Source organism: Talaromyces amestolkiae, assembly GCF_001896365.1.
Source record: "Talaromyces amestolkiae strain CIB chromosome Unknown scaffold14.1, whole genome shotgun sequence".
Taxonomy (NCBI): Eukaryota; Fungi; Ascomycota; class Eurotiomycetes; order Eurotiales; family Trichocomaceae; genus Talaromyces; species Talaromyces amestolkiae.
The window spans coordinates 1-23,408 of NW_024468050.1; the positions used below are offsets into that span (position 1 = coordinate 1).

General features: G+C 47.3%; 7 protein-coding genes across 7 annotated transcripts; 4 read left to right on the plus strand and 3 right to left on the minus strand.

Annotated features, from left to right (window-relative positions):
• Positions 1-537: 537 nt before the first annotated feature.
• Positions 538-1,653, plus strand: BHQ10_006977 (uncharacterized protein; the record flags this gene model as incomplete). Its single annotated transcript, XM_040879621.1, has 1 exon — positions 538-1,653. The coding sequence occupies one exon, from the start codon at positions 538-540 to the stop codon at positions 1,651-1,653; it is 1,116 nt and encodes a 371-aa protein (XP_040735481.1).
• Positions 1,654-2,641: 988 nt separating this feature from the next.
• Positions 2,642-5,776, plus strand: BHQ10_006978 (uncharacterized protein; the record flags this gene model as incomplete). The annotated part of the gene is made up of 2 exons (XM_040879622.1): positions 2,642-3,698; positions 3,900-5,776. The coding sequence occupies 2 exons, from the start codon at positions 2,642-2,644 to the stop codon at positions 5,774-5,776; spliced, it is 2,934 nt and encodes a 977-aa protein (XP_040735482.1).
• Positions 5,777-7,848: 2,072 nt separating this feature from the next.
• BHQ10_006979 (uncharacterized protein) lies at positions 7,849-9,568 on the minus strand (the record flags this gene model as incomplete). The annotated part of the gene is made up of 2 exons (XM_040879623.1): positions 7,849-9,496; positions 9,555-9,568. 2 exons carry the CDS (start codon positions 9,566-9,568, stop codon positions 7,849-7,851), a joined length of 1,662 nt encoding a protein of 553 aa, XP_040735483.1.
• A 401-nt stretch (positions 9,569-9,969) lies between these two features.
• On the plus strand, positions 9,970-17,890 carry BHQ10_006980 (uncharacterized protein; the record flags this gene model as incomplete). The annotated part of the gene is made up of 2 exons (XM_040879625.1): positions 9,970-11,327; positions 11,383-17,890. The coding sequence occupies 2 exons, from the start codon at positions 9,970-9,972 to the stop codon at positions 17,888-17,890; spliced, it is 7,866 nt and encodes a 2,621-aa protein (XP_040735484.1).
• Positions 17,891-18,127: 237 nt separating this feature from the next.
• On the minus strand, positions 18,128-18,730 carry BHQ10_006981 (uncharacterized protein; the record flags this gene model as incomplete). Its single annotated transcript, XM_040879626.1, has 1 exon — positions 18,128-18,730. One exon carries the CDS (start codon positions 18,728-18,730, stop codon positions 18,128-18,130), a length of 603 nt encoding a protein of 200 aa, XP_040735485.1.
• A 448-nt stretch (positions 18,731-19,178) lies between these two features.
• Positions 19,179-21,821, plus strand: BHQ10_006982 (uncharacterized protein; the record flags this gene model as incomplete). Its single annotated transcript, XM_040879627.1, has 4 exons — positions 19,179-19,220; positions 19,291-19,674; positions 19,728-21,595; positions 21,647-21,821. The coding sequence occupies 4 exons, from the start codon at positions 19,179-19,181 to the stop codon at positions 21,819-21,821; spliced, it is 2,469 nt and encodes an 822-aa protein (XP_040735486.1).
• Positions 21,822-22,109: 288 nt separating this feature from the next.
• Positions 22,110-23,039, minus strand: BHQ10_006983 (uncharacterized protein; the record flags this gene model as incomplete). Its single annotated transcript, XM_040879628.1, has 2 exons — positions 22,110-22,775; positions 22,857-23,039. The coding sequence occupies 2 exons, from the start codon at positions 23,037-23,039 to the stop codon at positions 22,110-22,112; spliced, it is 849 nt and encodes a 282-aa protein (XP_040735487.1).
• Between the last annotated feature and the right edge of the window lie 369 nt (positions 23,040-23,408).

A 23,408-nucleotide genomic window follows, 5' to 3' on the forward strand; every position in this document is an offset into this window, starting at 1 on the left:
ATATATATATATATATATATATATATATATATATATAATTTTTTGCCTCTCGTTTTGAGTCGAAAATTTTCTGCGATCGTCTAATTTTCCGCCTGAGATTAGTCGGTCCTACATTTGCGAGAGCAACCATGGGTTCGACAATCGGCGACAGAATGATCAGGTCGCTCCTGGAGCGAAGCGTCGCTGATGAAGCCAGTTCGGTCAAATCGACATTTTCTAGTTGGGATAATTGTATGGCCAAGACTTATTGCAAGTGCGTATCTTTTACATGTATTAGCTCCCAAGACGGAAACTGACGATTAGTCTAATAGATGGCCTGTTATTGCCGGTATTATTGTCGGCTCTATTATTATACTGGGTATAGTAGGCTGCTTGGTTAGCTGTCTCTGCTGCGGTTACCAATGCTGCAAAGGCTGTTGCGGCTGCTGTTACAGTTGTTGCGACTGCGGCGGCTCTCGACACAATCGAGGAGGAAACAAATATGCGGAACCTCCTCAACAACAACCATACTATCAACAACCCCCACCGCCAGAACCTATGAATTTCGGGTACAGACAACCCACCGCCGCAGCATCGTCGCTGTCCGCTGGACCGCCACCCGCATATCGTGGGCCCAATACTGCTTCGTTTGACCAGCCGAGCAAGGCGGCGCATGTGCATGTAAATGAAGATGAGCTTCCACCGATGCCGACGTGGGCCGATGCACAGACCCGGCGGGTTGAGGATCATCATGTCGAGCATGAAGAGGTGGAAATGGACAATCTGCAGGGAATTAGAGATCATTCTAAGAGTCCTCTACATCACAATCCACGAGTTTCGCCTGCACCGGTAGCTGGAGGGTTGTCACGCGGTATGTCACGAGGCGGATATGATCAGGTCCCTGGTACATATCCCAGTCCGCATCCGAGTCCTCAGCCAATGTACGATGAAGGATACTCTCCCAACGGAAATACTCCCAACGGACATGGAGGTGGTTATGATGGAGCACACCCCGGCAATGCTATGGGTGGGAACCTCAGCGAACATGACGCATACTTTAACCACGGCGATCAAGGACATTATGGAGGTAACCAAGCGGACACGCATTACTTCAACCAGAGTCCTCATTCTCCTGGAGCCCAGTCACCTGGATATGGCCCGCCTGCCGCTGCGGGATACGCCCCTCGTGCATCGCCTGCACCATATCGCGGGTTCGAAAATCAGCCTCCCCCCAGGGTACAGGTGCCCAACTTCAGCGGACCGCGCGCGTACAACCAAGCCTCATCTCCCCGATCCCCACCAGCCATGGGAGGCGGCTTCTCACCCTACGACCAGCAACAACAACGCCAACCACCAGGCTACCCACAAACCCGCAGTCCCCCACCAGCCTCAAACGGATACTCTCCATACGACCATCAACAGTCCGATTATTACCATCCAACAACCCAAAGCCCACCACCATTACAGCAGCAACAACAGGGTCATCAAGCTCCTCAAGGCCAGTATAGAGCATTTTCGCCACAAATAGCGTCTCCGCCTCCGCTCAATCAGCATCATCAGGGTGGCTCTTTCCTAGAAGATCCGGATCATCAGTCACCTAGCGGAGAGGACCGACCACCTAGTTTGTTGATGGCTGGTCGACGACCAGCGCCGAATACTCATCGCGCTGTATAATCTTGTTTTCACTGGTGTTGATGCGTAAAATTAGAACTTTCCGCAAAATGATTGTTCCTTGTTCTCTTTTCCGAATTTGGCGTTTTGAAGGAGTTTGACTCCGCGGCGTTTCTGGTGTTATTTTTTGAACTTGAGGCTTTCCTGGTTCGGGTACAACGGATGAATGTATACAGACTTGTCTAGATGATTTTGATATCGATTGCTGCCAGGAATGAATGGGGCTTGTTTGCTCTGACTATGTGTAATGGACTAATTCCTGGATTAGGAAAATGGATTGGAAATGAGGACCACGCACTGAAGTCGGGTGGATTGTTTATACATATATACCATGCTTATACGTTTCATAGCTGCAGTACCTGGTTGGTAGGTGGTATCTGTAAATGCATGGACTATTCGATCCATTTTTTCCATATACTGCACGCACTGAGGTCGACATACTTGTATGCTACAGATACATATTTCAGAAGCAATTCACACATATTTTAGGTACATATGTACCCAAGAGCCTAGTGTGGCGGTTCAGCGCTGCGGTATGGGCACTGAGCAGCTCGGCCAATACCTTGTCACGCCATCCGTAGGGGATGCGCTCCCTGCAATGCGAACCGTTGGTTGGTGTGCATTGGTACAGACGGACCGAGTCAAAAAGCGCAGAAGATAGTAACTTTCTGGACGCCGTGTGATGTAATGACCTGTTAGAATTGGACCGTTGTTTTTTTGGCGGAATGAGGCTGTTCGTTCATCACCAATTAGACTGAGACGAGGATACCGTATCATGAGAGCGGCGGGGTTTGTGCAGCCTTTGCCCCTCAGCCTTGTCCTAAAAAGCCTCCGGTGCCTGCCTCCTCACACTTGCGCATTCAGATCAGACATGTACGAACAAGCTTTTTGGTCTCCGAGGTCCCCTCTTATCTGCCCCTCATGATCAGTAGAGGCAGACCAAACCCAGCACCAGCTGCCGAATGTATTCGACAAGAAGATCTCGACTCCAATGTCGCCGTCTTCTGCAGCGCACTCACCACGGCCTGAGTCACGTAGTGAGTTCGAAATTGCCATCATATGTGCGTTACCTACCGAGGCGAGTGCCGTCGAAGCGGCATTTGACGAAATCTGGGACGATGGAGGAAACAAATATGGCAAATCGGCCAGCGATAGCAACGCATATACAATAGGGTTAATTTGCAATCACTATGTTGTGTTAGCTTATATGCCAGGCATGGGCAAGAAAAATGCAGCCAGTGTCGCCGCTCATTTCCGGTCAAGCTTCCCAGGCATCAAGCTTGCTTTACTGGTCGGTGTCTGCGGGGGAGTTCCAAACGGGGGAGATGGTGAAGAGATCATTCTGGGCGACGTGATAATCAGTGACGGGGTGGTGGAATACGACTTCGGGAGGCGTTTCCCTGGAAGTCAATTCGTCCGGCGAGACACACCGATGGACATCCTCAGCCCACCCAGAGCTGAAATCCGAGCAATGCTGGCCAAGTTGCGAACTCAAAGAAACAAGAACCTCCTTCATGACAAGTTGGCGAAAAATATTGATGTATTGTGTCGGAAGCTTGGCCTTCGAGGAACCAGATATCCTGGCACCAAGTTAGACCAGCTGTTCCGCCCTAGCTACCAACATCGACATCGCGAACTGAGCGATTGCAAGGTTTGTACGGGAGGTAACATTTGCGGTATCGCCCAAAAGATGTCTTGTCAGCAGCTAGGCTGTGATCAAACGTATTTGGTATCTCGTCAAAGGCTATCGATGGCGGAGAATGCCACCTCGGCAGCATCGCCAAAGATTCACTTCGGCCGAATTGCTTCCGGAGACACAGTGATGAAGTCTGGAGAGGACCGGGACAAGATAGCAGAAGAAGAAGATGTAATAGCTTTCGAAATGGAAAGTGCAGGAATCTGGGACGTTTTCCCCTGTCTAGTCATCAAAGGTGTTTGTGATTACGCAGACAGTCACAAGAACAAAACCTGGCAGCCATACGCTGCAGCGGCAGCTGCAGCCTGTATGAAGGCCTTGTTGGACTTTTGGGTCACAGTTGATAAAAACAGTAGGTGAAGCTGTTTGTCCCAGAAGGTATAGTGAGCTGAAAAGTATAAATATAGAAAGAACTAGGCCCGCCTTTATTTCTCTCCCTTTCAATATAGAAAAAGAAGGTAAGTAGTGAGCAGATCACCAAGCATCCTTTCCTATTAGATTCCTGCATTAGGTTTTAGCCGTCAATATCCGTTCGATCGCTAACATCAATCAGAATGTGGCCGTACCCTCAGTTTTCGTAACATCGATGCTCGGTATCAAGATATTTCTGTGGCCCACAGAAGCACTTGCTCATGGATTTTGAAAAACTCGGAATTCTGGCAATGGCAAAATCGCCATGACCTCCAGAACAACAACGGCCTTCTTTGGATCAAGGGCAAGCCTGGAGCAGGGAAATCAACATTGATGAAGTACATCTTCAAGCAGACAAAGGAGACACTTTTCAAAAACCATGTCATTGCCGCATACTTCTTCAACGCTCGTGGGACAGATCTCGAAAAAACCCCAATTGGAATGCTTCGATCGCTGGTATATCAATTGATCGATCAAGACAGAGGTGCATGTGAGCGCCTTCTTGTTCTTTTCCGAGATAAACTCAAAAAGCACTTTCAGGGACATTGGGATTGGGGAAGAGGAGAGCTCGAGGAGTTTCTTTCTGTCGAAGCAAATCGGACCCCCCCCAAGCCCATAATCTTTCTCATTGACGCTTTAGATGAATGTGGTGAGCAAGAGGTTCAAAACGTCGTAACTTTTCTCGAGTTGTTGAGCACAGATGCTGTGCAAGCTGGAGTCGAATTACGTATCTGCCTTTCAAGTCGTCATTATCCTACAGTCAGTATAAGAAAGTGTCTGGAATTGATTGTCGAGGAGATACAGGAGCACGACGACGACATCAAAGTATACATTCGGGATAGACTGATAGAACGAACTGAAAAGTTTGAAGGCCAGATTCTCGCCAAAGCATGTGGCATCTTCATGTGGGTTGTTCTAGTCGTGGCCATGCTCAACCACGCGTTCAACCATGGAAAGATAGAGGCGATGCAGACTCTGCTTGATGAGCTTCCTCCTGACATTGAGCAGGTCTTCCAGACTTTGCTGAACCGAGATATGGATAACAAGCACGAGACAATACTTGCAATACAATGGATTCTCTTCAGTAAACGGCCGATCCAGCCGGTTGAGCTGTTCTGCGCAGTGCAAGTTGGAACTACTCCAAAACAAATCAGTCCCTGGGATACTTCGGAAATCACGAGCAACAAGGTCAGTAATCGTATCATTCATTCCTCGAAAGGTTTGATCGAGAGGCGGAAAGGGGAGACCACTTTGCAATTTATTCATCTGTCCGTTAATGACTTCCTGCTTCGTAATGGAAGATTGAGGACTTTAGACTCGAAATTACGGAATAACCCTGTTGGCACAAGCCACGACTATTTGAAAAGATGTTGTTTGGCGTACCTGATGAGCATGCAACTGCCCATTGAGTATGACGCTTTTGTTGCTCAGAGGAGCTACCCTTTCCTGCCGTACACGTCCAAGTACATATTCTACCATGCCGAAACTGCACAAGCATCTGGTGTCTCACAGCGATCGTTCTTGCAGAGCTTTTTGACGCAACCTCACAAAGGCAGGATCCTGACTGCGTGCTATAGGCTGTTCAATGACTTTCGGTGTCGCAATGTGCTGCAAATCCTAGCACTGAACGGCTATATTGAGTTGGTTCGTGTGTTTTCCCGTTGTACAGGCTTTGATGTGAATGCACACGATAGTGGATACTATGGCAATGCGCTCCAGGCTGCTGTCACTGGCGGACATCCAAAAATGGTGAGTTTGCTCTTGGGCCTGGGGGCCAATGTCAACGCAAAGGCTGGCAAATACGGCAATGCTTTGCAAGCGGCAGCATGGCAAGGTAACAAGGAGATTGTGGGAATTTTACTACGCCATGGAGCCAATGTTCATGCGCAGGGAGGACGGTATGGAAGTGCTTACAGGGCGGCTGAAAAAGCCGGGAAAGTATCCATTATGAAAATGCTAGATACAGCAGAGAGCATCAAGGCGGAGAGCTCAAGGTCGAGTGCTTGTATCATTCTGTGATCTTTCAGTAACTTGCACGAGGTCATATGGTCCATCAATGTATGTATAGGTGTTGTAACCTCATTTGCGTCATCAGGACATGGCTTGTATGTGATTAAATCCGGCATATGATCTTCATTACCTCGGGCATTTCTCGAGCATTTTTGAGAAATACACATGTCATACTACCCTGGGGTACAAGAGTCCCGATCTACTTCTTTCTCCGTCACGATCTAGAATGGTAAAAGTAATATAAGGTCCTGTGGAAAATAGAGTAGAGTAGGATGCCAGGGGAGCAATTTCAATTGCTGTCAAGGGCCCATTTCACACAATCAATGTCGGCGAAGGGTGGTACTGTCTCGGACCAACCATGAACTACCGATAAGAAGTGACTGGACGAGTATAATCTGAAGAGACACGGGTTTCGAACGATCGCGGTTGTGTTTGTCTAGGATGCGGTGGAATGAATGAAGATAGAAGACAAGTCGACAGGTTGGCGGGAGAAAAGGGAGGAGGACAGCACAAAAATGGCTCCTTCCAGCCGCTCTCCACTCTTCATGGTTTCATAACCCTTAGGCCTAGGGCTGACAACGAAGCAGTCTACGTGTATTATATCAATGAAAGTAGTAAAGCTGCTGCATACTCGTACTATGTGTATATAGTACCTGGAAATCCTGACTGGACCCGAAATCATAATTGATGCAAACATCGATAATTATACATTCTCCTTTACCCTTCGCAGGGCGTATCGGTCAAGTGGTTTCTGTATGAGAACATTGTGGTAGAACGAAGGAACAGATAAACAGAACGCAAAAAGCCAGAAACAAGCAGTAAGAAAAGGATGGAGGTGGGTTGACATGGATTCGTTCGTTGCGTAGCCTACACTGTCAAAGCTCTGCATCCTCAAGCGCTATCGGTGGGAACGAGCGATATTTGATACTCAGGCCGCAACAGACACACCTATTTCATTCGCATCTCATCGACATCATCGCGCTACTTCTCAACTCGATCCACGAGAATTGTGATCGGCTGCGTTGACTGTCTACGGGCCAAAGGATCCGTCCTGCTAATGAGAATTGTCTTTTTATCCATTTCTTGCATGGAACTGGTGCTGTCGTTTGTCGCAACAGATGAGGCGGATGACGAAGCAGACAAATTGATCCGAGTTAAAGCATTGACATGACATTCGGGGGATGTCGGATCATCCAGCGATTCTGATTTAGGCTGCTGCGGGGGCCTTACAGTTAGAATTCTCGTTTCATATGACACATCACATAGCTAGCGGCATGTATGCGTGCCATAAGAGCAGCATGCTTCTCGCCTTGGGAAGAGATTGCCCGACGTACCTGTACGGAGAGTTCCATGATTTTCTGAACTCGTAGCCAGGAATACGCTGCTGTTTCAGAAATTGGAATTCGTCCAGACTTGGATGATGGATAACGAGTGACTTGTGAACGATTCTGGGTGGTAAAGGAAAAATATGAGGAAGATGTGACAGCTGTAGAAGTCGTTTGTTGTGAGCTCGACATGTTGAGTTGAAGCACGAGGCTCAGATCGTAAATGTTAGGACTCTGTAGTGTACAGTGGAGCATTAAAATGAGGATTGAATTATTCACGCGACTTTCTGCCAAATCCAGACTCACGTCAGCTTTTATACTTCGTAAGCTAAGAAAAGAAACGCACTGCTCCAGACTCCTCTAGACTGGTCAGGACCATATGTCTCATGCCAGTGATTGGTGGCGGTTATTGATATTGTTGAACAATCACCGTTGTCATATGTTGATGCAATGAGCGAATAAGGCGATTCTATGTCGAGCTTTGTAATGAATGGTGGAGTCGAATAGTCTCGCTTAATGGGAGTCTAAGCATACAACAATATGATATGGTTAGTTGACAGGTTGGATGAAGAAGAAAAAAAGATACGAAGATTGACTGGATTAGATGTCCTATTCCGGGAGAGATTTTAGAAGTCTTTTACGGAAGGAGACCGTGACGATGGGCGGCTGAGGCAGTTCTGACGGATCGCTCCTTCCTTCCGGACAAAGCCAGTTGATTCGTTCTATCTCTTCATATTCTTGGCCAATTTTCTATTTTCATTCTTCTTCCAGGGAGAAATCGTGTTTCTTGAAGGCGTCCTTGAAAGCCTCGACATCTGCAACCTCGTCCTCCATCGATTGCCCACATTCCCTCCAATCTATTCTCTTTTCGAGTCGTAACAGCTTCGCCATCACCCGACGACCATATTGCAAATCGAATTTGAAGTCCGGATTCAGCGGCAGAATCAAAATCTTTTCCCAGCCACCGTTCGTCGACCCCGCTTCTTCCTTCGAGTCATCGGCGTCGGTTGCGGGTCGTGATATCCAGACTCGAAAGTAATCTCCGACTTCGTTTGCGCCATCTTCATTTGAAGAGGATGTGATCTTTGGGTATTGCAAGTTTTCGGCTTCGACTTTGAACGCCGCTTCTACCAAGCCTTTGGCAATTAAGTCCGACGCAACAGGGAGGTATTGCCAGTGTACGTGGATACCATTGCCACGACTGACTTCCCAGGTGACTGATCCCAGACTGCTTTTGCTTTTCTCACGAACCATATCGTTTAATGCATTACGGTACCGTTGCATCTCATCATATGTGCTCTTTCGCGCCTCGGGATCCGCTATCGATGTGAACGTAGGGGAGTGTATGAGAGGGATTATCAACATATGGCCAGGAAAGCCTAAGAGCGGGTAGGTATCCGACTTTGTGAGCGGACCTTTTGCTGTGGTCAGGTAAGCGTCATTGCCTATTGAGGTAATGATGTGTGTAGCAATGTTCGGATTAGATAGACAGAAAAAGCACTCTCCCGGGCCTGGTGGAGGCCGTCGCGCGCGTTTATGGGGTCTCTCATTACTGCCCCTTGAGAATCGATGAAAGCCTTCATTTTGACTCTCCAAGGCAGGTCTCTTTCTAGCAACACTGGTAAGAGGGGATATTGTGGTACCGGTAGGTACAGTATCGGGAATTGGGGCTTTCGGATCATATGTAAACGCATACATCCATTTCTGCCCTGCTGTATTTCCATAAGGAGCCATATTGATAAAACGAGTCAAAGATTTCACGTCCGGATTGTCATCTGTCGGCACGTGAAAGAACGGTTCTCGTTCGTAGAAAAAATCGGCCTTGGAGGAGAAATGATACCGCGGTTTCAATGTCGAGCAAACATCAGCTACGCACTGAACGCCTTCAGGTGCTACTTTGCCGTCTGATAGAAGAACCTGAGACCGTGCTGTGATACCCTTAGGCCACTCATACGTAATCAAGATGTCAGTATCATGAACGCCGTAAAGCGAACGAGCGTCAGATTCCGTATAGAGCGAGTGAAATCTCTTGTTGATGTTTGGGTCGGAATGGCCGTCTGTAGCGACCTCACCTCCGAGAGTAGCGATTCTGATGCCTTCTGATGTCTTTAATGTGCCCCTTCTTCCGATGAAATACAGGTTAGGGCATACTTCATCGTCTGCCTGAATTTTTTCAACAACCCTAGTCGGAATCGGATGTTTGCCGACACTGAAGTATGTTGGCAGAGGAACGGCAACATTGCCCGCGAGTAGAGCTGAAATTTGATTCAGTTCCTCCTCGCTTGCGCCCTCACCAAATAGGTCGCCAACTATAATGGCAAACGCGAAGTTCTGCTTTATTTGAAGTTTGGCGACCTTGGTGAATACTTGTTGAAAGGAGCAATTGACATTGCCCAGGACCAAGCTAGTGGATATAGTCAGCTCATATGATCTTTTTGTGCACGGGAAAGGAAAAGCAATACATTTTTGATGCCATTATTATTCAAAGAACTTGTCCAGAATTTGACGTGTATGAACTTCACAACTCGAATGGCAATGAAATAGCGAATCTGTCACCATTCAATGTTTAATATTGACCGGAACTTCATTTGACGCGCTTGTAAGCTCGGATTCGCCAATATCAGGGTGCTTCTGATGTTTTCGACGGAGAGAAATGAGCGAATGCCGTCATTGGAGAATGCGAACGGATCACGTGCTTCTCCGCGGAGCTGTTCGACTGAAAAGGACTAGCGTGATCCGATAAGCGGCGCAACGTTTCTCCTGATCCGACAACATTTTTTTTATTGATAGCGCCTACCTCGACTGCCTCAATCCATATCAACATGCCATAAATAACCCGCCTGCTGCCCACCCCAGTCGCCTATCCATTCTCCGACAATGGTGGCACCTTCATTAAGCTCGCGGGGGAAACCTGCGAAGTTTCTGAAGAAAGGCACCGAAACAACAAAGTCTCATCGCTTCGAGACTTTTTCGCAACGAGTCTCGAAGTTGAAGATCGACCCGATTCACCGCGTGCGACGAACTGACTTCGGCGAAGAGGATGGCGAGGATGATGAGACATTTTCACACTTCCGGTCCTCATTGGACCATTGGAGTGAAATGAATTTGTCTGAGTTTTTTACCGAATTCGTTCGCCGTGTCAACTCGCTCTCAGAAAGTCTTCCGCAAGTGCTATACCATGAAGAAAAGATTATGGCGCTTTTGGTCGAGTTTATTGATAAGAGGGACAAATTGTCGATCGAACCGCTTTTGAGTCTCTTATCACAATTCGCAAGAGATTTGGGTGTACGATTTGAAAAACACTTTGCGACTAGTGTTACTTTGGTCGCATCCGTCGCGGCACTTCATCCAGATGTTGAAGTAATAGAATGGAGTTTCACATGCCTCGCCTGGATCTTCAAATTTCTCTCTCGACTTCTTGTACCGGACTTGAGACAACTTTTGGGTATAATGAGTCCATATCTGGGAAAAGAACGACAGAAAACATTTGTCGCACGATTCGCCGCCGAGTCCATGTCCTTCCTGATTCGCAAAGCTGGACTTGTTTACCATAAGAATAAAGCTCCATTGAATCGTGCTATATCTTTCTTGTTTGAAGATCTACGAAACTCTACAGAGTCGCGAAGCCTCGAGACCTACAAGGAAGGCTTAATGGTCATGTTTTCAGAATCCATTAAGGGAATCAAAGGAGGCCTATATTCCAATGCTTCAGATATTCTGAAGTGTCTGATAGAAAATGCCACCGTTGATGATGAAGTGCACTTTTCTTTGGCTGAAGAAGTGGTCTGCGGTGTCCTGACGAATATCATTCACGTTACAACGTCCGAAACATTCCCTGAACTTTTGAAAGTGGTCTGCGCATACGTTGAAGGTGGCAAAGCAGTACTTAAAGCGTCTCATATGAAGCTTTCTTCGCATTTAATATTTGTCTGCGTGACTACTCGAAAAGCAACACGAGTCAAAGATTGGAAGGACGTCCACCAAAGTTTGTTGACGCTGCTACAAAGAGCATTACAGGGATTAGAATATCATCGCGATACTCTTCCGCGAATTCTTACTTCCGCCGCCTACGCCTTGCAACTCTCGCCAATGGACGAAATGATGCCTTTTATGCGACCCATCATGGAACTTGTATCCGACGAGCGTTTGGCGCCCTATTTTTTGTCCTTTTGCTCAACTTTCTCCGAATTCGGGCCTGAAAGATTTCAGATCGTTGTTTTGCCATATCTCCAGAGGTAAGAGCACCCATCTTCATTCGGTCCCTTATATTGGCTAATTCTCGTGGTCCAGATTTTTGATTTCTTCTTGGAAGACTAAGGAAGAAGACTTGTGTTTTTCACTCATTCAGCTAGAGGAAGTCGGTTGTGTCACGTCCATACCTTCACGGCCAGGCTTCATTGCTTGTCCAGCAGAGTGGAGATCGCATATTCTCCAGAAATTGAAAAAGCCTGGCTCGTCTTTGACTGAGACCGCCTTGCTCAATGCTTATACCAAACTTCGCGCGGCAGTCTCACTTTCTAATGACGCTGCTTTTCTTCCGCAGATAGTGCAATCGCTCCATAAGTTGGTAACGGAGTCGTTCGATGAATCAGCTCTCGAAGACCAGCCACTGCATATGTTCTCCAGTGGTCAAGGGTTTCAGAATTATGTTTTTCTCGCCGATCAATGTGCTTCCCTGGATAGATCCCTTTGGCAGTCGATATTGAAAGTCGGACCTCGATTCATTCGTCGAAAACCATTTTTAGAGGCCACGTTAAATTATATGACACGCCTACCCGGCCTTATCACTGAGACCAAGGAGGATCTGGATAATTTTGCATTTAGTCTTATCGACAATCTTACATCGCCGTCACAGGCGTTGAGATTGCTCTCACTGAAAATACTTCTCGAGCTGGCCAATGCAACAACTGGTGATCTACAAAACACCATCGGCATCGCAATCGAGATAGAAGAAAGTGAATTATCCCTACAGACTTCTCGATTTCTATCTATGCAGGTCCGCAAGCTTGGCTTGTTATACCCACAGGTCATCGATCATACTTGGCTCTGCAGATTGGTTCCTAAGTTCTGCTTTGGCCTGTTCTCCAAGCAGCTAGGACAATTGTGGATTGATTCCGCTGAGACTTTGAAAAATGTCAGCAAAAACCCTGCTGGGGAAGTTGTCGTCACTGAATTGTGTATGCTGTGGTTACAGCATAATGTTGATGCCACAAATGATGAATCTACAGACGAAGAGCCGGGGAAGAACTGGTCGGAGTTCAAATGTGATAATTCGCTGAAGATCGAAAAAATAATTGAGGCCAAATTTGAAAAAGCCAATGACCCGAAAGACGAATTGATAGAAAGCTTCACTACTGACCATAAACTGTCTGAACTGATTCCCGTGACCGCCAGAGCTCGATCTTTACAAGTTCTACATGTTATTCCTGAACTCGCGGAAAAGCGTGCTCGTCAAATTGTTCCTCTTTTCCTTCGATGGGCCTCGACCGAAATTGACAACGTGAAGATCGTGGAAAGCGATGCGAAATTTTCCGAGGCTGTTGGAGTGGTAGATGTCACTCCGATCTGGGCTTATAAGGATCGCCTAGCGCTGCTTGGCTTGTTCGAGAAGTTCATCAACCCCCGATCTCTCTTCAAGTCTTCACAAGTGTATGATGCTTTATTGAGTCTCACCGCCCATGGAGATTCTGCGGTTCAAAAGTCCGCACTGAAAGGTCTCTTTACCTGGAAATCACCTGGTATACGTCCCTACGAAGAGAATTTGCTCAACATTTTAGACGAATCTCGCTTTCGCGAGGAACTTTCTGTTTTCGTTCATATCGATGATGAAGATAGTAAGATCGAGAAAGGTCACAAGGCAGATATCCTGCCAATTCTTCTACGTCTTCTCTACGGGCGTATGATATCTAGAGCTGCGTCTAGTTCCGGCTCTGGTGGCCAAACCGGAAGGAGGAAGGCCATTCTTCGTATTCTTGCTCAAATGTCGGGGCCAGACTTCGAACTCTTTGTGCAGATCGCTTTTGGGGTTTTCTTTGATGTGGATCTGCTCAAGGATGGCCAGATTGATAACCAATCTTTCGAATCGGAGTTAGCCAGCGAGCGGAAGCAGGTCGGTTTCCTCAAAATGGTTGAAACGATGCTAGAGACCCTTCAGAGCCGCATGCATACATATGCTACCAAGTCAATGGATGCGGTATTCTACTGTCTTGTGCGAGCCTCTCGCTTGCTTGCCTTGGACTCGCCGGACCTAGAAAGTAAAGCCGCAGTGCTGCGAGAGATTCGCAGCGTGGGTATCCGCTGCGCTAGTATGATTTTCTCTATCGCTCCAGATATTGACTGGACACCGTTCGTGGGTCTGCTATTCACCGAAGTAATCAACTCCAGGCTGGAGAACTTCGCCATCGAGAACGCACAAGGAATTTCTTCTTTTCATCGACTTTTCCACGAATGGGTGTCTGCTCCGAAGTCCGTTTTCTACTTGACGCGATTCAGCAAAGACGTGATTCCCGCTGTTGTCGATACATTGACTGTTCCATCTGCGCGCGATGATGTCAAGGTATTTATTCTGGAGCAAATAGTACAGCCCATTATCAATCAGTCTACTGGTAAGGCTGTCGATGAATCTGGAGAAATGAGCGAGGTCTCTTTTCAAGCTATACGCGAAGAGATACTTGCGCCATATGTGGATCGCATTCTGGGAAACCTCAGCAAGCTTTTGCAATCAAATCCTGCGCGTCCTGTTCTTGTGTCTGCTGTGGAAACATTATCCCTAATAGCGCCTTGCGTGGAGACATCTTCTGAAATTGCCAGTCTTGTGCGTATATCCACCTATCTTCTACGACAACCACATGACAAGATTTCACCCAAGACCAAGTCAGGTTTGTTGCACTCTCTGCAGCATTTCATACCCTTGTCTTCAATTGATAAGGACCCTTCATTCTCCGAGGAAGTATTCTGCACGGTGTCATCTCTATTCGACTATTTCAAGGATGAACAGAACCGCAATGTCTTGTCTGCTGTTTTACACGAATTTGCCAAACATGATCCTGAGCTAGAGGAGGTCGGCGCTCTCTGTGCTGATCTCAATTCTATTGACACATCGAAGCTTGATAGCATTGACTACGACCGGCGACTTGCGGCTTTCAGAAAAATCAACGAAAATTTGTGGACAAGTCTCAGTCCTAAGCAGTGGCGCCCTCTCCTGTTCAATATGTTGTATCATGTCAAGGATGAACAAGAACTCTCCATCCGATCGAGTGCTTCATATGGTATCAAACGTTTTATTGAAAGAGCTGCAGATGGTGAATCGAATAGGTCCGACTTTGCTACCCTCAGAGACAGCGTTTTGCTGCCAGCTCTCCAGAACGGTGTGCGTCAACGATCTGAGCAAGTACGATCAGAATTCATAGTAGCCCTGGGTCATTTGGTAAAACTCAATCCCACCTTACCAAGCGTACAAGATATGCATGTGCTTTTAGTTGCTGGAGACGAGGAAGCTTCATTTTTCAACAACATTCTTCACATCCAGCAACATCGACGCATGCGTGCCCTACGCAGACTTGCAAGTGAGGCGTCAAGCGGAAAGATCAACTCTGCGAACATAAGCTCGATCTTCTTTCCTCTAATTGAGCATTTTATTTTCCATATCGCTGAAGACGAGACTGCCCATAATCTAGCTGCAGAGTCTGTAGCAACTTTGGGTTGTTTAGGTGAGTGGTTGGAGTGGAGTCAGTTTCGAGCAATTTTCCGCAGGTATCGTGCAAATATGACAAGCAAGCCCGAAGTTGAAAGGAATATGATCCGGTTGCTTGGTCGCATGACTGACGCCCTGTCAACCGCTTTCACACAACGCTATCCGAGAACAAACTCTGAGGATACTATGGAGGTAGATGGAGATTCTCCTTCAGAACAGCCTGCTAAATGCCGCCTGGCCCTGACGCTACCCACACCAGAAAAGATTTCGACGGAGCTGACAACTCACTTCTTGCCTTTCTTAACGCAGTTCGTGCATCACAAAGATGAAGCTCAAATGAGTCTCCGTCTTCCGGTTGCTGTGACCAGCATCAAGCTGCTCAAACTTTTGCCCGAAGAAGATATGGCTATCCGCCTTCCAGCAGTTCTGTTGGATGTCTGTTACGTTCTGCGAAGTAAGGCACAAGATTCCCGAGACAATGCCAGGAAGACTCTTGCAGACATTGCGATCATTCTCGGCCCGACTTACTTTGGCTACATTTTGAAAGAGCTGAGGACGGCTCTCGCTCGTGGTTACCAGCTCCACGTTCTCTCTTTTACCATGCATTCCATTCTTGTATCGACCACAGATGAATTCGAACAGGGCTCTTTGGATCACTGTCTTGAACAAGCTGTTGCAATTGTCATGGATGATATTTTTGGAGTTGTTGGCCAGGAGAAAGATGCCGAAGACTACGTTAGTCAAATGAAAGAAGTCAAGAGCAGCAAGAGTTACGATTCGATGGAGTTGCTTGCTAAGAACAGCTCTGTTACACGCCTGGGTGCGCTCATTGCGCCTTTGCAAATGCTTTTACGGGAGAAACTTACAGCTATTTTGGTGAGAAAGATTGATGAGCTCTTCAGGAGAATAAGTCTCGGTCTACTGCGAAACCCGGGTGCTGAGAGCCGGGATATTCTTGTCTTTTGCTACGAAGTGATTAAAGAATCGTACAAAGATCAAAATGAGTCACAGGCGCTGTCTCACACAGAATCGGCAAGGAATAGGCGATTCCTCATCAACATGAAAGGTATGAAAAGAGGAGAGAAACGCGGAACTACCTCGTCATATCTCTACAAGCTATCGCGGTTCTCGCTTGATGTCCTTCGATCAGTCCTCAACAAATACAGTTCCATACTAACTGCAAACAATCTGGCTGGCTTCTTGCCCATTGTTGGGGACGCAGTGATTCAGTCCTACGAAGAAGTCAAGATTTCCGCTATGCGTCTGCTCTCGACCATTATCAAATTACCTCTCCCTGAGCTCGACCAAAATGCGCCAACCTATCTTGCCGAAGCTGTTAAAGTCGTCAAAGAAGCTCCAAGCACTAACACGGAGGCCGCACAAGCTGCACTCAAATTCATCGCTTCTGTGTTGCGAGAACGAAAGACGGTAGAATTGAGGGATAATCATCTCTCGTATCTTTTGAAGCGTCTCACAAATGACATTGAGGAACCTGATCGCCAGGGTTTAACCTTCAACTTCATTCGCGCTGTGATGGATAGGAAATTTCTTGTTCCCGAACTTTACGAGTTGGTCGACAATATTGCAAGAATGATGGTCACCAATCAGACCAAGGCTGCTCGTGATCTGGCTCGGGGTGTGTACGTCCACTTTCTATTGGAATATCCTCAAGCCAAATCTCGCTGGTCCAAACAGCTAGCTTTCCTTGCAAAGAACTTTGACTACCAGCACCGTGAAGGACGAGAATCTGTCATGGAAGCAGTGCATCGATTGTTGAACAAAACTGGCGGGGACCTTGGCCAAGATATCATCAGCACCTTCTTCTTACCGGTTGTGCTCGTCATGGCCAACGATGAGACTTCTGAATGCCGTCAAATGGCCGGTCTTCTTCTCAGTGAATTCTTTGGAAGAGCTGATCGGGAGCGTCTACAGATCATGCTGAAGCCACTGCACTCTTGGCTCGAGCAGATGGAGAACAAACAACTCGCAAACACCGGTCTACAGGCTATGAGAATTTTCTTTGAGGCGGAAGGTACCGAGAAGGAAAAGGAAAGCCGATTCGTTGTCGAAACCTTGCCTGAGCTAATCAATCCAATTATCGAAGACACGGAAAGCGAGGATTGGGAGACGGTCTATTTCTCATGGCAATTATTCCTCAAGGTATGCAAAGCCGTACCTTCGGTTGCTTTCAGTGAAAAGTGTTTGGGCTTGTGGTCTAGCGTCCAAGAATCTCTCTTCTATCCACACGCTTGGGTAAAAACGTGTGCAGCAAACTTGGTTGGATTATGGCTTGCAGATATAGCCAAGTCGAACGCGACCGAAGGCTATGCCAATGTTCCTTTGGCCGGTAAACATGGTCTTAAGCTTGACAAAGACGGAATGATCAAACTCACCCGCGGCAGTATCCGTTCCATGCAAATTCCAGGGGTTAGCGAAGAGCTTGCCATGCAGAGCGTCCGTAACATTGTTTTCTTGAGTCGATGCTTTGCAATCAACGGCGTTGAGTTTTCTTCGAAAGAGGCCGAAGAAGCCAAAGAGGATGGACCAGACGATGAGAGCGATGCAGAAGAAGAGAAGGCTGATATGGAAATCGCCTCGCGCAAGAGTCTGCTACGCTACATCTTCCAACAGCTATCTAACATACTACGCCGAGAAACGATCTCCGGAAAACCCAGTGCACTTGTACCCAAGTCCGCAACCATGGTTCTTTTGGCAGCAGTCTGTCGTCACCTAGACGCTGAAAAGCTTATAGGATTCTTGCCAATTATCCTTCTTCCTCTACAGCATTTGATCGATCCAAACATTCCGACTCCTCGATCCAACGATCCAGAATTTCAGACAGGTTGGAAGTCGTTAGTTACAAATGCCCAGGAAATCTTGGATCTTTTGCAGAAGAAGCTCGGTACGACCGAATATGTTGACCAGATGGCTCGTATTCAGGAGAATATTAGAGCACGCCGGGAACAAAGACGGGCCAAACGTCGCATTGAAGCTGTTGCCGATCCAGAGAAATTTGGTCGCGAGAAGAAACGTAAGAACGACAGGAAGCACGTCAAGAGGAAAGAAAGGGGTCAGGAATTCAGGGAGCGGAGACGAGGCTTCTGAAATGTGCATAATACGGCGTTATCTTTGTCGATATCTTTGTAAATAGTTTAGAGATTAAAAGTGAATTGAGAAGTATGAATGACTGTCTATGATACATGTTAAAGATCAACCCAAACCCATGCCTGTAACGCTGCGTAAACCGATCCAGCAAGATAAACACTTTTTCATATATGTACATAATATATTACAAGAGACATCATCCCGATGCTCATCGGATCAAAGCTCCTTGGAGAGAAATCAAGGCGTCTCCTTGGGACTGACATCCGAGCTGATATCAACACCCTCCTTATTCGACCCAGCCTTATACACAGACCCATCCTCCCAAATCTCCAAATCGTCATTCAAAACGCCCTTGGTAATCCTCATACCCTTCGTACCCAAGATATCCTCCAACGAACTCTTCTCATCCATAAATATCCCGAGATGATCACTAATAACGTGGCGCGCGCTGCATGACGGGCACGTAATCAACACTGTGCCCTTGTGATATCCATGCTTGGACATTTGATGATCCGACCGTTCACCGCAGGGCTTGCATGTGAATACAATACGATAAGCTGGTTCTTCTGCTCTCCGTGCGGCGTTTTGTTCGGCGTTGGCTGCGTCGGTAGATGCGCTGGGTACGCGGTCGGTTAGTGGTCGTAGATTGGGGTCTGCTGCGTCGGAGGAGCTGGAGTTGTATCTTCGGGTGTTGTACGCGTATAAAGTGCTGGCTCTCGAGGAGAGTGATAATGGGTTGTAGGTGCTGAAAGGAGATGGAACTTTGATTGAAATCCGAGTTCGGGGGAGATGGCCGCTTGAGGTGCGGAAAAGACGGAGGAGAGTAGTTGGTGAGCGCATTCTGATATTCTATCGTGCTTTACCGAAGTGTTGAAAAGATATTCGCTTCTTAGGAAAAGAGGATAATGCGAAGACTGGACTGAGACTTTTAATATGTCATTATTGCCCGTGACGGAGGCAACGTCTAAAGCTCAAAAGATTGCGACGGATCAATACTTTTTCCGACTCATGCTCTTCCGGAGAAGATCGCGGAGAAGCTCTAAGGCCTCGAGACATCACATCTAGCAAAATCGAGTTCGCTCTCATTTCTTATTCATATTCATCCGATCCCTGGGCTTTATATTTACTTCAGATGGAACGCTGAGTCTGAGATTGACACCGATCAATCTCAGGCTTTGACTGTTCGCAACCCCTCAACGGTTTCCGGCCCCGCCTATTGAGCTCTACTGCACCATCGTCGAACACATTCTTATCTACTCAACGTCTGCTTTTTTCGATCGTCGAGAAGATGGCAATGAGAGCGAGGCAAAAGGTCCGAGCTCCTAGAAGGGTAAGCATACTTTTCAAGTCACAATATAAGCGGTGTCGTCTTAGAAGTATACTAACACCTCCGGCAACAGGCACTAGGCAGCAAAAACGACGACTTTGAAGCCATATGGTCTGTCCTCGGTTCTGCACTACGCGAAATTCACACCAAGAATGCCTCCTCGCTATCCTTCGAGGAGCTCTATCGTAGCTCATACCGAATAGTGTTAATGGGGAAAGGCGACGAGCTCTACGAGCGAGTTAAGCAACTAGAGCAAGAGTGGCTGGGCAGTCTTGTCAGTCAGAACATTATGTCTTCGGTGTCGCCGGTGTTGCTCCTCAATATTGAGCCTACGGATACTACGGATCAAGCGAATGAGCGCAGGGCTGCTGGGGAGAGGTTCTTGGCGGCGATGAGGGGGGCTTGGGAGGATCATCAGCTTTGTATGGGCATGATCACGGATGTGCTGATGTACATGGTAGGTTCAGTCAACTTCACTATGACTGACGACGCTGACTCTATCTGTAATAGGACAAAGTCATGAACAATGATCAGAGGCCTTCAATATACACGATAGCCATGTGTCTGTTCCGGGATCACGTCCTACGTTCGACGGTTCCTGACAGTAACCTGACTATATACAAAATTCTCGAGTCTACTGTTCTTTTCATGGTCCAGCTGGAGCGAACAGGAGAAATGATCGATCGACCGTTAGTCCGGCATTGTATCTACATGTTAGAAGGACTCTACGAAACGCTGGAGGAAGAAGAATCGGCGAAGCTATATCTTTCCGTTTTTGAGCCCACATATCTACAGATTAGTACGATATTTTACCAAAACGAAGGAAAACGATTACTCGAAACTGCAGACGCAGCTACATTTTGCCGCGTCAGCTCCGAAAGGATATCAGAGGAGGAAGAGCGCTGCCACGCTACATTATCACCCTACTCGGAGCAAAAGATCAAAGCGGTTATAGACGAACAATTGATCAGCAAAAATATTGCCGATGTTATTAACCTTGAAGGCAGTGGAGTCCGATATATGCTGGATCACGACAGGACACAAGACCTTGCCAACGTATATGAGCTCAATGCTCGAATCGACCCGAAGAAGGGCGCATTAACAAAGTCCATCCAAACCCGCATTGTTCAGCTGGGTAATGAAGTCAATGCCGCAGCCAAAGCATTTGCGACAGCGCCTCCACCGGCCAAATCCACAGAAGCCGATGGCGAGAAGAAATCTGAAAAGGAGAAACCGACGGCGCCACCTGTGAACCAACAGACAGCGGCAGCAATCAAATGGGTGGATGATATTTTAAATCTCAAGAAAAAGTTTGACACGATATGGGAACGGGCTTTTGCGTCGGATCAGGGCATGCACACATCCTTTACTAACAGTTTCTCGGATTTTATCAACTCGAATAACCGAAGCTCGGAGTATTTGTCGTTGTTCTTCGATGAAAATCTGAAGAAAGGGATCAAGGGCAAAACTGATGCCGAGGTTGACAGTCTTTTGGAGAATGGAATTACGCTGTTACGATATATTCGCGACAAGGACTTGTTCGAAACATATTACAAGAAACATCTTTCGCGACGGTTGTTGATGAAGCGATCCGTCAGCATGGATGTTGAGCGACAAATGATTTCCAAGATGAAGATGGAGGTTGGCAATCAATTTACACAACGACTAGAGGCAATGTTCAAGGACATGGCCGTTTCGGAAGACTTGACGAACAATTACAAAGCGCACATGTCGCGAACAGCGGCTGACTCGAAGAGGTTTGAGCTAGAAATCAGCGTCTTGACGAGTACAATGTGGCCGATGGAGATCATGTCAAGTTCCAAGGATGGCGATATGCAATTACCTTGCATATTTCCCAAGGATGTCGACACAGTCCGACAAAGCTTCGAAAAGTTCTATCTTGATAAACACAGCGGCAGGAAATTGTCATGGCAGGCATCGATGGGAACGGCAGATATCCGGGCTACTTTTCTCCGCGCAGAGGGGAAATATGCCCGTCATGATCTGAATGTGTCGACCTATGCCATGATTATTCTGTTGCTATTCAACGACCTCCCACTCGACGACTCATTAACGTATGAAGAAATTCAAGCTCGCACCCGCATCCCAGACCACGACCTTATCCGAAACCTACAATCCCTCGCCGTGGCCCCCAAAACCCGCGTCCTGAAAAAGGAACCCATGAGCAAAGACGTCAAACCCACGGATCGATTCTTTTATAATGCATCCTTCAAAAGTCAGTTCACAAAGGTGCGCATTGGCGTGGTGAGCAGCGGCGGCAATAAAGTCGAGAATCAGAATGAGCGAACCGAGACGGAGAAGAAGATGAATGAAGAGCGAGGAGGGAGCATTGAAGCAGCTGTTGTTCGCATAATGAAGTTTGTCTCTCCTTTTACTTTCTCTATCGCATTTAACTAATATCGTGACAGACAACGGAAAAAACTCGCTCACTCACAACTCCTCACCGAAGTACTGGGTCAACTTGCCGCCCGCTTCGTGCCGGACGTGAACATGATCAAGAAGCGAATCGAGAGTCTGATTGATCGTGAATATCTGGAACGAATTCCGGATTCCGATCCACCTGCTTATGGATATGTAGCGTAATTTTCTTTTTCTTTTCGGGCCTCTTTTAGCCAGGTGGCGCACGTCAATTATTATATGGCAGGGTGGGTGTTTTTAGACGCATGATACCGGCGCATGCATGGCTTGCTTKGGTGGTGATAGCTTATATTCATCTATAATGGAGCGTTCTGCAGTATCCATAACTGTACATATCTCAATCCAGTTCTCGTAATTCGTGCCATGTTGTAATGCACCACGTACGTTCCAAGCCCAAACGCTGTGCGCATCCCATCCATCTATATATACTCCAAACGCCATTCCCACCTAAGATCACAGGATTTCAACATCCCCCCTCTCCCACGCCTTCTTCACACCTTCCCACCTCCCCACCCAAATCTCTCCCATCTTCATAACCACTTCCCCCTCCCTCTCCTGCTCCAAAATCTCATCCGCGGGCACCACGACCGCAACCTCAGGCACCAAACACCTTACAACGACAACCTCACGCATATCGGGTCCCTGGATCATACTCGTCCCTCCAGCATTATCATCCAGACGTCTGAGTTGCTGTGGAAAGGAGGCTAGGAAGCTAAGCCTATAATGCGATGCGAGGAGATATTGGTGCGAGTATAAGAACTGAGCTTCTGATTTCGATAGCGGCGTTGTCGATATTGTACCAGACGCTGATGTAGGGTTTGGCAATGTATCCTCCGTCTTCACGCCCCCTCCCCCTTCCGGATCCTGCGATTGGGAAGCCGTCGAAGGCGCCGGCGGTGATATAAGAACGAGATAATGCATCGCATATCTCGTAATTTTTGATAATCGTTGGCGCAGATACGAGCGAATCAGGTACTGGGTCCGCGACAGATCGGTCTGCAATATCGAGAGCTTCAAATTGAGCGTATTATTCTTATTATTGTTATTACCGCTAGTATTCGTGTAATCGTTATTCGAGTTCTCGTACGAAGAAGCTGTGAGGTCTTCTATATTCTCGACCTGCACCGACCAACCAACCCGTCAGTACTCCCTATTATTTTCTCCTCTTTTGTGATGTTTTGTAGGGATGGTTTGGGATACCTGCTTCTGCACCCTCTCCATCATCCTATCCATCAATTCCGACGGCCAAGGCAATACCTCCGACACAGCGCGTTCGGCGACCCATAGCCGCGTGAGGTGTTGATGGTCGATGGTCACGGATTCGGGGGAGAAGTGGTTTGTTGTGGCGCGTGTGACGGAGGCGAGGATGTCGTCTATGTCCATGATTGCTTTTTTATAATCCGGCGGAGGGCGTGTTCGAAGGCGTTTTTGGAGAGGCGGTGGTGGTTCATTGTATTGAAGTGGTGTGTCGAGAAAAATGCGGAGTAATTCAAGGTTTGTACTGGTGGGGAAATGTACCTTTCAAGGTGGAGATCGCTAGCCCTATCTCCTACCAGGCAGGTGACTACTACAACTACAGTATTTACACTGAACGGAAAAGATGAATTAAGGATATCATAGCTCAGCTACATACATCTAACGGCGCATCTCATGCTCCTTCCTCGCTTGTTTTCTGAATATGCATATGTACAATTCTTTCTGTGTGCGTACACGTCCAAAGTGATGGTGATTAACAAAATTAGAATGCAAATA